Source organism: Zonotrichia albicollis, chromosome 8 (genome assembly GCF_047830755.1).
Source record: "Zonotrichia albicollis isolate bZonAlb1 chromosome 8, bZonAlb1.hap1, whole genome shotgun sequence".
NCBI classification, from domain to species: Eukaryota; Metazoa; Chordata; class Aves; order Passeriformes; family Passerellidae; genus Zonotrichia; species Zonotrichia albicollis.
The window spans coordinates 31,068,163-31,084,076 of record NC_133826.1 but is presented as its reverse complement, the minus strand read 5'-3'; the positions used below and the strand labels follow the sequence as shown (position 1 = coordinate 31,084,076).

General features: G+C 50.5%; 1 protein-coding gene across 1 annotated transcript; it reads right to left on the bottom strand.

The window, feature by feature from the left end:
• Window positions 1-813: 813 nt before the first annotated feature.
• On the bottom strand, window positions 814-15,565 carry UHMK1 (U2AF homology motif kinase 1). Its single transcript, XM_005493603.4, has 8 exons — window positions 15,131-15,565; window positions 13,888-14,180; window positions 11,054-11,245; window positions 10,183-10,277; window positions 9,008-9,084; window positions 5,624-5,722; window positions 4,687-4,775; window positions 814-4,224 (listed from the first exon to the last, which is right to left on the bottom strand). The coding sequence occupies exons 1-8, from the start codon at window positions 15,420-15,422 to the stop codon at window positions 4,078-4,080; spliced, it is 1,284 nt and encodes a 427-aa protein (XP_005493660.1). The 5' UTR covers window positions 15,423-15,565; the 3' UTR covers window positions 814-4,077.
• Between the last annotated feature and the right edge of the window lie 349 nt (window positions 15,566-15,914).

Below are 15,914 nucleotides of genomic sequence, written 5' to 3'. Positions count from 1 at the left end.
TGCCGGGACGGGCCAGCGTCAGAGCGGGCTGCAGCCAAAGCACTGCTCACCCAGCACCCCGGCAGCGGCCCCGGGCCTTGTGCAAGCCGCAGCTCCCCGGGCCGGCCGGCGTTAGCAGCGGCTCTGTTACTGCCTGTGGGCAGCAGCGTTCGGGGAACCCTCAGGCCAGCGTGGGGCGTGGGGAAGCGGGGCCCCCCCGCGTGTGGGGCTGGGGAAGGCTGCCCGGGGACGCTGTGGACAGCTAACTGGGAGTACAATTAGAGAAAGGTGAAGATTTTTATTAGTGTCTAACAGAAGTTATAACAGTAAGGAAATTACAATCACAGTTACTGCTCCCTGGATGGAATGCAGTTGGCATGAACTGAAACGTATTCCAAGCTGATTTCCCATACGGACACATGCTAAGGGGGATGGAGTGCAGTGGGGAAGCAGAGTGGAGACAGACTGTGGAAATCCTCGCAGGGAAGGGGAACTCGATGGTACTTTGCAGGTGATACTTTGCATATCCTCTGTCAACCACAGGAGAAAGGGAGAGATGTCCTGCTGAGCCAACAGCTGTGGTGAAATTCCCCTCCTTCGTTAAAGCCCAATAATGATGTTAAAGCCCCCTCCATCCCACAGCTAAGTCCACCCCTGACTGGAACTGGAAGGAGCTCTGACAGCCATGGTCTCCAAGCTGTCAGATACCAGCGCTGCCATGGCTGGGTCACACTCCTGTCCCCCACACCGAGGCCCTGCTGCTCGGTGACAGAACTTGCTCAGCCACACGACACCTCTCAGTATCCCAGAAGAAGGACATGCTGGACAAGCAGCTCGTACTGAAGCATGGTTTATTAATCACCTGTACCAAGCACACATCTGCTCAGCAATGGTGCATGACGGATACAACAATTGACATCAAACCCGAAGGGAGGCACGTGGTTACAGGATCCGGCACAGCAGCAGGAAGTGTACTGAACCCTCTGGAAAGAACCTGGCTACAACACCGAGCTCAGGCTACCTTGTTACGAGGCTGAAGACCAGTGAGAATAAAATTAGGAATACAGCTAAGATTGGAGCTGACTTGTGCTTTGGCCAGTGATTTAAACACCAGGTACCCTACAACTAGGGTAGGACTATGTAGGTCGATGCTACACCAAGGGTTATTGGGGACAGCAACACAGACCTGGAACCTCAGAGAGCATCTGAGGGGAAAGCCTCAACACTTGGGCACCTCAAACAAGCAGTAATCTGGAGATGAGGAAAGCCAGGCCCATCCCAGACACACCACAACAGGCGCCTTGGACTGATCATCATGCACACTTCAGATACAATCTAGAGTTAAGGAACTCAAAGGTTTTAGCAGGGCTAAAACTTGTGCCAAGACACCAACAGTCACTGAGACACCAGAGTGAGCTTCATCTTGATAGAAAAAGTCTTTGAAGGCAGAGCATGAGGAGTAACAATGCTTCTAAATGCTTCTAAACCTCCCTGTACCCCACAGCCTGCAGAAGGGTGGATCCAGTGACAGGACAGAGATCAATATCTTCAGCTCTTGCCAGGAGGAATATAAAGAAAAGCAGCTTTGGGCTTTTTTACCCAGCTCAGTGCTCAAGCCTGGTCAATGAACATCTGGAGAAAAATGTCTGGTAGCAGGAGTTTGCATCAGGAGGATTTATTTAGCCCCTGTTAAAGAAGCTGTACAAAACCCCAGCCAAACTCTGGTGGAAGAGCTGCCATGCTGCAGGAATAGGCTGTAGCTCCCCTCTGAAGATGAATCCTGGCCCAGCTCTATCTCTGATTGAAAGAATTCTGAAAAAGTCATGCTTGAAAGATGACAGAGCAGCTCACAGTCCTAGACAAACGCTGTGAGAACTCTGAACACATTCAAGTTCCATACCCGCATCCCAGCATCTCCCTGTCCCAGTGCTGCTGCCCGTGACAGAGCTCTCACCCTGCACCCAGGGGAGCTCCCTGGGGCCCCACTGGGCTGGCACTCAGCAGGGCAGGAGCTCTGGGGTCTGCTCCTGCCAGCTCAGTGCTGCTGCCAGGGTGGCATTCAACACGTGCACGTCTGCACCAAAGCGCTCTCACCTGGCTCAACCTGCAGGGACAGCAGCACTGCAGAGCTGAGGAGGGCAGCCAAGACCCAGCCAGACTTTAAACACTGCTCTCCACACAGGAAAAACCCTCATCCAGTTACCACTCAATTCCTCCCAGACACTAAAAGGTGCTTCACTCAAAGGACAATTAAATTAAAAGCAATGAATCACACACCCCACCTATGCAAAGGCTGCTGAACAGCTATGTACACCAAAGCAGCATCATTCCCAGAAAAATCTGATCAGCAAATCACACCTTAAAACTCATTGTGGGATTTTATTTTTTTTTCTTTTCCCTGGCAAGCCCACCATCCCAAAGGCAACAGAAGAATTCAGAGATTGGTCCTTTCTGAGGGAGTTTGGTAAGGGCCACAGTAGACAGCACTATAGACCAGCACAGAAAGCAACTCAGACTCAAGAAATGCTACAGACATTGCATCTCCTGACACACCACGCACAGGGCAAAAATCAAGAGGAACTTTTGAAGTGTAGGATTCCATCAAGTCCAGCATCAGCAAGATGCAAACAGTGAACTGCAAGGTAATTCAGGTATTATTCCACGGAAGGTCAGGGATGGTTCAGGCAGCTGTTGCAAGTATTTTGTCTGAAGAAAAGAATTCAGGAGGGCTTTCCTCCTCACTAAAACTGGGACCAAGACCACAAGCCAGAACACACTGGTGACTCTCCAACAGGGCTGTTCCACACTGTGCCCATCAGGAGCAGACTGCCCACCCTGAAGGAGAGGCTCTGCTGGGTGCATGGGTTTGGGAATCCGTGGCAAACAGCCTCTGCAGAGCTGCCCCGTGGCAGCAGCTGACTGAGCAGAGTGTGCTCTGGGGCAGTGATGCTGCTCACCACAGTGTCTTCCCCAAAGGCATGTGGCTGCTGTCCCTGACACTGTGAAAGACCTTCTCCTGGCCAGTCCAGTCTAGTGACTGCTTAAGCCCTTTCCATACAGGATCTCAGATTGCCTCAAGCCCTTTTTGTAACCTTGGAAGGACCAAAAGTGTCAGTGCTTCTAATCTACAAGTCTTAATGGGTTAATGCAAAACCAAAATGCACAACACAGAAAAGCCAAGCGTGGGACCTACAACGGACAAATATTTGTTCTTATAAGACTCCCAAGGCAGGAGTCCTGCTGTGACACAAAGAATACTGTGTGCTGTAGCACTCCTTTCCAAAAATATCACCAAAAGAGCTTACATATCACAGATGATTTGGCATCAGAGGGAGCATCAGTGCCAGCACAGGGTCTGTGCTACAAAGATGAATCCACACGGCGGGGTTTTCACATCTACTCAGGCTACAAAGTGCTTACAGGTTGTGTTGGGACTGGGGCTGGCACTGCTCTGAGCAGGTCTCCACCATCAGTCCCAGGCATACAAGCAAGCTCAGCTCCCCACAGGCATCACCCACACGTCACTGCTCAGCCCAGCATGGCTCTGCTCAGTCACAAGGACAGGGCAACCCCACAGGCTCAGCAGATCCAATTTCAGTGCCTCTCTCTGCTCTATGTCAGAAGACTCAAAAGTCCTCCTGGTCTGGTTTAGAGAGGATGGTGTTTCTGCTGCTTTATTTATAACAGTATCAACAAAAAGCAGGCAAGCCTTCTTCCTCCTCCAACACCGGAGAAGAGGATTTGGTTACAGAAGAGCTTAACACAGAAATGCTCTCCCCGGAGCCAAGGCCAAGACTTGGGTCTCACTTCCAATCACTGAGAAGCCGTGGCCAGGATCTGCCCCTGCCTCCCTCCTGCCCCCGGGCAGAGCCACACCCCTGTAAATGAGCGAGCACAGCACACACACAAGCAGCCCAAAGCGGCCCGGCCTCCTCAGCACATCACAAAGCAGCAGAAAAGTTTCAAAGCCCATTCAAGTCCTTTGCACCTCTCCTTCACAGATGACTCGGAAGCAGGGCTAGGAAGCTCTTTTACACATTCAACTGTAAAACACGTGAGGAAGAGGAGCAAGACAACTCTCCTGATTGTTGCTACTGCCTACAGCAAGTTTTGGTACAGATATCCTCTCTTATAGGCACTCAGTGGGTAAAACGTAGCCACAACAAACTTGCCATCAAAAATCTTTCCAGTCAGCATTTTTTGGGCAGCTTTGGAATCACCAGCATTTGCATATTCAACAAAGACCTGAAAGAGAGAGAGGAGAAGTAGGACTTCCAGTGCACCATGCCACTTGCCCCCTCCCACCTCTGCAATGGGGGAAACCATTCCTAAACAAACTTTTCCCCTCCATCCTTGGTTGAGCAGAGAGCACAGAAGCTAAGAGTTCAATCTCCAAACTGGGATTTCATCTCCTGCTCCTCCAGTTAGTAAAGTGGGAGAAAGTATGCTGGTGATCTATACCCTCAACAATTCCTCTCCCAGCCATTGGCTTCTCCTCTTCATTCCTTCCATTCATGCCAAAGCTGACTGGGCACTTCCCAGGTTAGGTAACCTTACATAACCAGGAAGGAAGCTGTGCTGTCCCTCAAAACAGCCATTTATTTTTAGCCCTGCCATCAGCCAGGAGATTTCCAGGCCCTGAGCAGCAGTCCTGAAGCACATGGAGTGTACACAGAACACACAGCTTCTTCCCCCCCCTTCACTTACTTGGCCTTTACCAGGATTCTCCTTGGGAATAAGCAAGGAAACCACTGGTCCGTATTTCTGACACTCCTCCCTTATGTCCTCCAGGATATCTGGGAAAGGAAAGAGCTCGTTGTCTTTCACTTTGCAAAGCAGGGTGAGCCAAGAAACAAGCGAAGGTGAGATGAACACATCAACAACACCTGGATAACAAATATTCATTCCCTCTCAATTTAAAATAAACAAGCACCAGGTGACAGCAGAAGCTGACACTGATTAATGGCCACATAATGAGACGAAGTGTGTGAAGTGAGGCTCAGGAACACAGACCCACAGACGTGAACCTCCAGCAGCAGGTTCCAGCAGCTAAAGCACTGGGGATTTAGGAGTGCTTGCTATGGCACTTGGAGGAGGGGACTGAAGGAGCTGACACAATCCCTCTTTGTGTGAGCAGAACTGGGCCTTTCAGCTCGTGTCCCCTCTGGTTTGTGCCGCTCACGGGGATCTGACAGCACACAGAAACACAAATCCCACACTGTGGGGTCACCACCACGCTTTGGGAACTCCAGTGAGAAATTTTAGTTCTCTGCTGAGATCTTGGCTAAGTTCATTGGCAAATTTTTAAGGATCTCTGCTATTGGGCTTCCGAGTCCTGTACATATCCAGCAGAAGCTCAGAGCCACAAACACACTGGGAATTTGGTGGGCATCTAATCAAAGAAGAAAATAATTTTTTTTTAAATCTGGGATTCTTCCAGAATTCCCTACAAACTCTGCTTTCTCTCTCAATCTCAGTCTATTCTCTGTTGGTGCAGTTGACCCCCTGCAATCAAAGCTCAGCTGGGCAGCTCTGTTTGCTGTTCTTGTGCCTATGAATTGGTCACCTGCTTGCTCTCACATCCCCAGAGCCACAGAAAAACAAAGTCTGTAAGACAACACTGCTATATGGGAATTGCACCAACCTTCATATTCCTCTTCACACTGCAGAGAAGCATCACTTAGAACATTTAGCAGCCTCAGCACAGGTGTGGGGAGCATCACCAAGTCTTCAATATGGGGAGCTGTTGGACACCCACAGAATTAAAGAAACAAAGTCAATGTCAAAGGGGCAAGCAAAGAGGAAGATGACTCAATACACATTGTGATACTCAAGCACTTACTGCTCTCTGCAGAACAGTTTTGCTTGTCTCCACTATTAACTGCATTTATAGTCTGAATTCTCCATTTCCATCTTATCTTTCCTATGCACTGAGAGACTCTTCCAAAGGGTTCAGTGCACTCTGCAATTATTCTGATGCTAGCATCTGAAATTGCTTTTCAAATTAAAGCTAGAATTGTGTCTACTTAGCCCAGTCTCAGAAACTGATGTGATCTCAAGAGCTGTGCTACTTGAACAAACTACTCCATATATGTATGGAGATGTGAGAAGATCAAAGGAATACTCTGCAACTGCCTCTCCTGTCACTGCTCCCAGATGAGCTGAAAGCAGGCTGGCCAGCTTCCCTAATTCCAATTCCTCAGCTGAACTAAGGCACAGGCCTCATATCTCCTTAGAATATCTTTTAGTTCTTCCCTGAACACCATATAAACCTCCCTCCCCTCTAAATCCAACTGCAATCCGCTGTTTTGAAGAGCACCATACTTCAGCTGCTTAAACAATGCAATGGTGCAGAATTGAGCATGGTCACAAGGTGATCCTTGAAGGACTTCACAGGAGCAGAAATAAACCCTCTGGCTGCTGGACATGGGGCACTTGGCTCTAGAAAACAAGCAGCTCCAGGATGGCCAGGAGCAGGGCAGCACAGATGCCACTGTGGGAGAAGGCAACAGCCAAGGAGAAAAGGCTAATGACAATCACATTCTGAGGATAATCACCCCTCTAGAAACCCAAAGCCACAGGGACAGTGTCACTTCTGCAGAAAAAAAGCTTGATTTCATGTTCCTGTATACTAGTGACAGGCCATTAATGAATTTAAGATCTGGGCACCCAACTTGCAGTACTTGGAGAATGTTGATGTGTTTATTTGTTTTGGGAGCTACTGCAGCTGAACATAATAGCAGGACCTCACAGCTCTGCCACTTTACAGTGAGAGGGGAGAGAAAAGGCAAATGGTTTCATCTCTCCAGTCTGAGCCTTCTGACCATGGCTGCAAAGTGAGCTGTTATTTTCTAGGAAATACTTTCCCCAGCTAAGCACACAATGCCTGTGAGGAACAGTCAGATGTTGATCTCACAGGGCAGGAAGAGATGCAAGGCAAGCACAGAAGCTGTAAATCCCCTGCCTGTCATGGAAGAGCCCTCAGGGAAAGCTCAGAGTATTAAAGGCCTTATCAGTGCAGATGATGGCCAGACAGCTCCCAGGGGCAGCCCTTTGAAGGAAGGTGCTGTCTTCACACAACCAGGCACATTCCAGCTCCTAGTGCACCTCTAGGACTATTTCCAACCAAGACACATCAGATGAACTGAAGACTGAAACAACATTTAAGTGTCACCATGGTCTTATATGTTACTCCTTTTATTTGCAGAATCATAGAATCGTTTAGGTTGGAAAAGACCTTTTAAATGATGAACTCCAACCTGGCATGGCCAAGCTCCCCACTAAACAATGTCCCCAGATGTGCCACATCTACACATCTTTTAATGGGCATGGTGACTCCACCACTTCTATGGGCAGCCTGTTCCAATGTTTGACAACCCTTTCCCTGAAGAAATTTTTCCTAACAACCAATCTAAATCTCTCCAGGACAACGTGAGGCTGTTTCTTCTTGTCCTGTCTCTTGCGACCTGGGAGAAAAGACAGACACTAAAGCAAATCTGTCCTTTATTTCATATGAGTTTTTCCAGAGAGGGAGACAAACCAGCCCCTAGAACTGAGACACCTGGTCTTCTTGTACCCAAGTGACAAATCCATTTCTGGCAATCCTCTGCCCTAGGAGGTGCTTTCTGCCCAGCTCCTCTGCAAATGACAGGTGACACCAACCCCACTGACAACACAGGAAAGAACTTGATGAACAGGAAAGTCAAGACTTAGCTGTATATGACAAGGAAAGCTATTCTCAGCTGTCCTTGCTCTAAACAGATAAGCTGTGTCCAAGTGAAAGGCAATGACAGGTCATTTTCTGACTTGCTAGGAAAGCAGCAGTAAATGCTTCTTTGTGCAGACAAGCATATGTGCAAGTCTGTCAAAGAAAAGCAGCAGCAAAGAGCACTAAGCAAAATGGAAGCTGTTATATAAACTCCAAGCACTAACCACAGAAGCACCTTCCTCAGTACAGTCAGAGCTCTGTGTGTTTAAAACCAGCCCAGAGGGCACTGCCAACACACAATTCCCTCTGCTCCAAAGCAGCACTGGCTGTGAGGTTCAGCCATGGAAAGCAGCTCTGATTAGAACAGCTCCAGCTTCTGAGATACATGTGAAGTCTGGAAACAGGAATGAGTTTGTCACCTTTGCCTGACATACAGAAATATCAGTATCTATAAGAAGTAATACTTAATAATCTTGGCTGCAAGGTGCACCAAGGAGCTTAAGAAAAGCAGGGCTAAGATTCAAGGGGAAATGCTAGCTCAGGCTGCAGCATTAATTCAGGCTTCAGAAAAGCTGGATGCACAGCTCCTCACTGGTGCTCCTGAAGGCAGACAAGCTCTGGAGAATGCTACTCAAGTTACATCTGGACCAGAAAACAGGGAAGGACACAAGCCTGAACAGGGAGGTGTCAGCCCACCTTTGCTGACTGCCTGCAACACACATGGGGAGGTCTTGAGGAAACACCACTATTTTATTAAATCTAAGGGACAGCATTAGATGAAAGCCACAGTGACATCTGTCCATGATGTGCCACACAGGTTACTGCAGGCACTCACTGCAGAACCAGGCTGCCACCACAAAGCACCTGTGCAGAGGCAGCAGCAGATGCCACCACCAGCCCACGCCCAAGGTGCTCACATTCCTGGAGATTTCTGAACTGGGAAACAGCTGGTGTAAGAAAAGCCATCCACTCACCATAAACAGCACTGCTCTCTTCAAATGCACCTCAACAGTCAGAGTGTTAGGTAAATATCCTGGTTATTTCTGTGCCTCAGATGAATGTGCTGCCAATACACTCTTGGAGACAGAGTTTAATCAGAGTGCAGCTAGGAAAAAGTGACAGCCTGTGTGGCTGCAGGAGTAAGGCAGCACTGAGAGCACAGGCATCATCTGACCTCCCTCCTGTGGCACCATGGAGAGCTGGCAAGTGCCACAGAGGAGCAGCAACGAGGCCAGGCCAAAAAACAACAGTAATTGCCCTCTGTGCTGCTTCCAGCACAAGCTGAGAGAGTCCTGAGCAGGGGCCATAGGCACAGCTTACCAAAGGGAATGCTGAAGAATGGGCTGCATAAAGCCTTCTCAGCAGAGGCTCGTTTTCCTTGGTCACAATGAAGCATGCTGTAAGAGAAGACACCTTTATGTTCATGCATGTGACATTCCTGCACTGACATATTCCCCTCAGGCTGGAAGCTAGCATAGAGGAACACCCCATCTTTGGGGTGGTTATGGTACAAGGAGAAGAGTGGGGAGCACATCTTGCAATTTGCAGCTGAAGCACACCAGAAGGATCCCCTGAAAGCATTTTGGGTAGATGGAGGAGCAGGATTTCCTTCCTGATGTCTCTCAGCACCAAATACTGAGAACTGCTCACTTACAAGTCTACAAGGAGCACAACAAGTTCCAGCTCCACATCCTCAGGCCATTCATCCCACATCTCAGGCATACATGCAGTCTCATGAGAGTGATCACACTCCAAGGTGCTCCCACATCTTTTCTCAAATGGGGTTCAAAGCAGCCAATAACCCAGAGCTTGCCTGACAATATCCCTAACTTGGGTTTACCAGGGGCTCCTAATGCTATTAGTGCCAAGTTGTGTCTTCTTCCCTCTGTACCTCAGAGCACAGTGAAAACAACCCCCCTGGCAGACTCCTCAGGAGAGTTGCAAAAGTGCCTTTGAATCTTGGCAGCAGTGGAGAGCAGCACTTTCTGCCCCCTCCCTCATTTTTATGATAACAACCCCCAAAAGCAGCAAAGTCTGTGGTTTTCTCCAAATACAATCTCTCAGCTGCAAGTGCAAAGCACTGAAACAGCAAATAATCAACATAATGACTGACACTCTCTATGTGCTTACTCCAAACTGTGCCAAAATCTGAGGAACTGAAACATCTCTGCTAATGCTTGTGCTTGTTACCAGCACAGGGGGAGAGAAAAAGGGGAGGGGAGGAAAAAAGGGAAAGGGGAGGGAAAAAAAGGAAAGAGGAAAGGGGAGGAAAGGGGAGGAAAGGGGAGGAAAAGGAAAAGGAAAAGGAAAAGGAAAAGGAAAAGGAAAAGGAAAAGGAAAAGGAAAAGGAAAAGGAAAAGGAAAAGGAAAAGGAAAAGGAAAAGGAAAAGGAAAAGGAAAAGGAAGTGTTAGGTGTGGGCTCAAAGTTGCTAAGAGCAAGGCTTGACTTTACAGAGCACATCCTTAAAGAACAGTTATCAAATATGCTGCAGTACCTTTTGATAAGGTCTCTGAGGTGATAAGCTGGAATGGCTGAATTAACCACCCCCTCACTGGCAAATATGCGATCAATGATGGCAGAACTGTTTGTCTGGGAAGAAAAAGAAACAGTGATTAGGGAGGTAAAACCAGACTGTGCAAAGCTTGCCATACCCCATCATTTTGCAGAGTGCATGCAGAGGGCTGTGGCTCTCTGGGGTTTTGTGAGAGATTCCCAATGCCCAAGCCTCACACGTTAAACTAGCAGGCTCACATCAAATCAACTTTTTCCCATTTGCCAGCAAAAGCTGGAAATTTCCACATGCAAGAAACTTTTCTGTTGCAGTGGAGATTCTGATGCTGAAAGGATACTCCTTTTGGGAAGAGGAGCACAAAAAGTTACTGCACACAGAACAGAGGACAGGTAGGTTCCAGGCTCACAATACAGAGCTTTCCTCTTGTTTTCTCAGGATACAAACTTAGAAGAAGATCCCCAAATTACAGCTAACATTAAACTAAACCCAGCAAATAATTCCTCTGCCATTGTGCTGCTGAACTAGCTGACAGTCATCAGGCATTGGTTTTGTTCTTCCTCCTATGCCACAGCTACAGCCAGCACAGCTTGCCTACCAAATCTGGCCAAGACCCAGGCTCCAAACAGAGACTCCTGGAACACCCCTATTTCATAACCTGAACACAAGCAGCATTCAGACAAGCCAGCCCCACGGGGCAGGTGGGTCTTTAAGGCTCAGGAATCTTAATTCTCAAGACAATAGGATTAGATAAACATCCTGGAAACACTACCTAGTTGCCAGGTGCTACCTCACAAATCCAGATTATGAATAAGAGGCAGAAGGATTAATTTGGTGCAAGCAAGAACTGTCTCACCTTCCATTCCTGAGATTGGACTGTATGTTTCAGTTTCATTCCTGAGAACATTTCCAGTAAAACGATTCCCAGGCTCCACAGATCCACAGCAGAGGTACACTCTGTCTCACTCTGGAGCCCTGCCTGTGCCAGGCAGTTCTGCAGCTCTGCCTCTGGAGCCCGATACCCGTCTGTCTGAATGTATTTCACATCCTACAGGAGACAAAACACAGGGGAAAAGTTGATTTTTCACACTCAGGTTCTCCACTCTATCCTTAAATCGGTTCTGATATCCTTCCAAAGGGGTCTCCAAAACACTATTGCTAAATTGACAGAAAGCATTGTAGAGCCAGTTGTGCAAGGCAGGCAGTTCAGCTCCCTATACTGCTGTGCTGAGGGAAAAGCAGGACTGTCTGGAAGAAAAACATCTCCCAGCAAAGCAGCACTAACATGTGACCTCTGAAACAGCACTGGCAGGAAGGGGCTGGGTGTCCCTGGGGACTGGCCCTTTAACCTCTCCTACATGCAGATGATGCTAGAAAATTTGGAATAAGGGTTGAACACCCCCAATATGCTCCCACACGGGAGCAGCCCTGGCTGAGCAGGGAGCACCAGGAGCTGCTGCCATTGCTCAGGTGCTGATGTTCTCTGGAAGCAAGCAGCTGGAATGCTCAGAGAAGGAAATCATCAGTGGCACTTCCCATGCCCCTCTTCCATCTGCCCTTGAAGCCTCAGGTGCTGCACAATCAGCACCTGCCCAGCTGCTGTGGCTGGCACAGTGAGAGGAAATGCCCACACTGGAGCTGCCTGCTCCAAGGAAATGAGGGAATTATAGAGGGGCTGCTCTGAAGGCTCCAGTCCAGTCTCCTGCTAGCAGGCAGTACCTGCTCAGTCAGCTGTGGCTTTGCCCAGCCAAGTCTTCTAAGAGTCCAAAGACAAACTGCTGGGTCTTTTCAACATGTGGGGGCTCATTTTAGACACACTGATGCAACACAAGGAATGACAGAAGAATATGCAAGCCTACTTCCTCCTGGATAAGGCACAGGATTAGGAATTCTTACCATGGCAATATATTCAGACCAAGATTATGTGGTTCTCTGACTGAAAATAAAGTTTACAGAAGACATCTTCCAGCAACAGAGCTCAAAAATGGTTTATGAACTTAAAAATGATACACAAATTGCTCATCCTTGTCCCTCCTCCTATCAGTAGGGAGCAGAACCTCCAGCATGGCAACAGAAGCAGCTTGGCAGGTCCCCAAAAAACATTTAGAGATAGAGAAAACACTGTGATCAATGGCACCAGCAAAAAGAGAGAGGGAATTTCACTCCTACCACCTAAAGCATTTTGAGAGCTCTAAGAGGTTGAAACTTTGCTCTGTGTACAACCATTCCCTGTTAAACAGCAATGGCAGGAAATTTTGTGTAAGGATAAGCTTGGCATAAATAAAAGTAGCATGGTCTTTGGCTCAGATAAGGAAATTATGCATGCAGGCTGTGGCCCAAGGCAGGGGTGGGGACAGGACTCTGGTACCTGGTGCACATTCAAAGCAAGGTCAGAAGGTTCACACATACAACCAGCATGGTTTTGAGAAAGGGCAAAGGAAACTCAGCCCAAAGAAAGCAGACTGGAAGAAACCAAGGAAGCAAATAAAACACCCCATCAAATATTATGAGGCAACTCACACAGCAAGCAGCAAAACACAGACCTGAATTAAATAAAAATACCTGCATTAGACACAGGACACCAGGAGTGTGTATTTTGCTGACAGACAGCAACAGATTACCACCAGAAACTCAGCCAAGAATGGGGGAGAACTGAAGACAACACGGGGGAGTTAAGAAGTCCAAACATTAAAAACAACTCCTGTACCAAACAATTCAGAGATAGGTCACCCACACAATCCCCTGATATTCACAATCAGTGGGCTGTGCTGTCAATCCCAGGTAAACCAGTAAAAAAGTATATCAATTTAAAACTGCTAAGTGGGTAAAGTGCATGGAATAGGGACAAACCAGGACACACCAGGACACTGTAGGAAGGCACAGAAAAATTTGCCATCTATCACCCAGTGATTAAAGGCAGGTGTGCTGCAAGGTTACCTGATGGAAAAGCTTTACTGAGACTCCTCACAGGCCGCTACTGAGAGAGGGAGGAGTGAAAGGAAGATCTATCAAGCCAACAGCAGAATATCCTGAGGCTCTTTGCTTCCATCAGAAGCCATGGAAGAGAGGAAAATGGGCAAGGACAAACAACTCAGTAGCATCAAAACAAAAGTGACAGCAAGGAGATGGAGCAGGAGACCAGCAAATGGGACAAAGAGTACAACAGACACTGCCCACCCAGGACCAGACCATGGACTTTTGATTCGTGTGGTAAAGAAACATCCAGACTTCCTGAGGAAGGGAGGCTGCTCAAGATAGGGTGAAAGTAAAGGCAAGCACAAGGACACTGCCAGAGATAACACATTTGGCCAGGGAGGCTGATGGCAAAGCCTGGATTACTACAACACATGGTAAGGGATGATAAAAGGGAATTCTACATTTCTGGGTGCTCCCAGTCGTCTGACCACATAAAAACGAGCAAACCTTCCAGGAAGCTGAGACACCACTTTTCTCAGTGCATCATTAACATTGGAATTTGTAGCACAAAGGCTAAGACATCAACAGAAACCAGAGACATGCAAGCAGAATGGAAACACAGCTTCAGTCTCTGGGGCAGACATAACTTCAGCCTTTCCAGTTAACCCTCAGCACCAGCTCAGCTCCTACTCTGATCAGGTCACTTGGAAAACACCACAGAGCCACACAATTCAACACAGAGCCATCTTGCCTCAAGAGTAGCACATTCCAAACCTGATTCCCCTCTTTGAAGCTAAGTCCAAAGTCAATGAGCTTAAAGCACTCCTCCTCTGCACTCCACAGGATGTTGCGTGGCTTGAGGTCTGCGTGCACATAGCCTTTGTGGTGCAGGAAAGCCAGGGCTTCCAGGACATCCCGGGCACAGTGCTGGATCATCCACATGGAGCAGCCCTGGTTGCTGGAGTGCAGCAGCAGCTCGGACACGCTGATGTCCAGCAGCTCCAGGAGCAGACAGCGGGACGGGCCGTTGGCAGAGTAGTGGTTGGTGAACACGCCATAGAGTGTCACTACAACGAGACACGGGGACAGGCGTGGGTAAGGAGCAGCAGCCAGCACCTGCCACTGCTCCTCACCACAACAGCAGCTCGGATGGTTTGTAATGGTGATGCTCAGAGAGATGGAGAACCAGGGAGGAAGAAGCAAGGGAAAAGCATTTCACCCCTCTGAGCTTCAGAGGACAGGCTGGTCCCACAACACTGCTACAGTGACAGGGCTGAGCGCTCCTGTTCAGAAGGACAGTCTCTGGGACATGGATGAGCACATCCCAGTGGGCAAACTGGACACTGTGCCACTCTTTAGAGACCTGTCACTCTCACCCAGTGACAGACAACCTTTGCAGAGTGGGAACCCATGTGCTGTCTGGGTGTCCAGGCATTCAAAAGCATTTCATGCCAACAAAAAATATCAGTGGTGGGTGAACTTTGGCACTTCCAGCAATCACCTCTGACACACAGCTTCCTCCCTTCCCCGGCCCATTGCCACCCAGGAAGGCAGCCCTGGAGCTGTAGTGCAGTGGGAACACACCGTCCCACAGCCATCCCGCAGGGATCCCAGTCCTTGCTGGGGTCCGGCACCCTGCCCACAGGAGGGCTCCAGGGTACCCCGCCTGCAGGAGCCCCCCTGCCCATCCCTCCTGCCCACCCTGGAGATGTCACTGCAGAGCCCCCACCCGGGGAAGGGGTGGGGTACCCAGGAGCACTCACTGCAGGGAAGCGTCCAGGCGAGGGGCCCTGGAATCTGCCCACCCAGGGGTGCCAATCCGAGGGGCACACTGGCCTGGGGATGCGTCTGGGGGCATCCTGTATTCCCAAAGCAGTCGGGAGCTCCCTTCCCTGGCTGCGGGGGCGGTCTGGAGACACCCGTTCGGCAGGGGGAGCCTGCCCTGGGGGTGCTCTAGGGACCGAGGTGCCCGAGCAGGGTGTGGGGGATCGGGGCAGGGGTGCGGGGGTGCCGTTACCGATGTTGCGGTGCCCGCGGAGCTGCTCGAGCGCGGCGCGCTCCTTGCGGAACCCGTACTCGGCGCAGTCGGCGGCGGGCGGGCGGGCGCCGGGGCGGCGAGCGGGCCCGGGCCGCGGCCCCGGGGGCGGCACGAACTCCTTGACGGCGCCGGGGGGAGCCCGGGGATCCCCGCAGCAGCGCACCCGGTACACCGAGGCCGAGGAGCCGCTGCCCAACGGCGCCTGCACCTCCCACAGCCGGCCCAGCGCCTCCAGCAGCGGCGGCGCCGCGCCCCACGCGCACCCCGACATGGCGCCGTCCCGCCTCACATCGCCGTCCCGCCACGGCCCCGCCGCTGCCCCGGCACTGGCCCCGGCCCCAGCCCCGGCCGCCGCCGCGCTCCGGCCGCCATGACACCGGAAACGGGGCGGCACGGCAGCGGCGCCGCCCTCGGCGGGGCGGGGCCCTCGGCCCGGGAGCCAGCGGCTCTCCCGGTAGCCGGGCCCGGTGCCCTCTGCCCCGGTACGGGCGGAGTCCAGCGCCCTCAGCACTCGCGGGGGTCACCGCCCTCACCCCAGACACCAACCAGGGCTTCCGCTGGCGTCCCGTCTCCCCAGTGCTCCGAGGTCCGATCCCCTCAGCCCGGGCTCCGGTACCCCCAACAGCCTCGGAGTTCCGTCCCCTCGGCCCAGGCACCGGCGGGCTCCCATTACCGCATCACCCCAGGATCCGGTGCCCTGTGCCCGAGCCCAGCCATCACCCGGTGGTGCCAAGCGCAGCAAGGCAGCCACGTTCTCCACCCC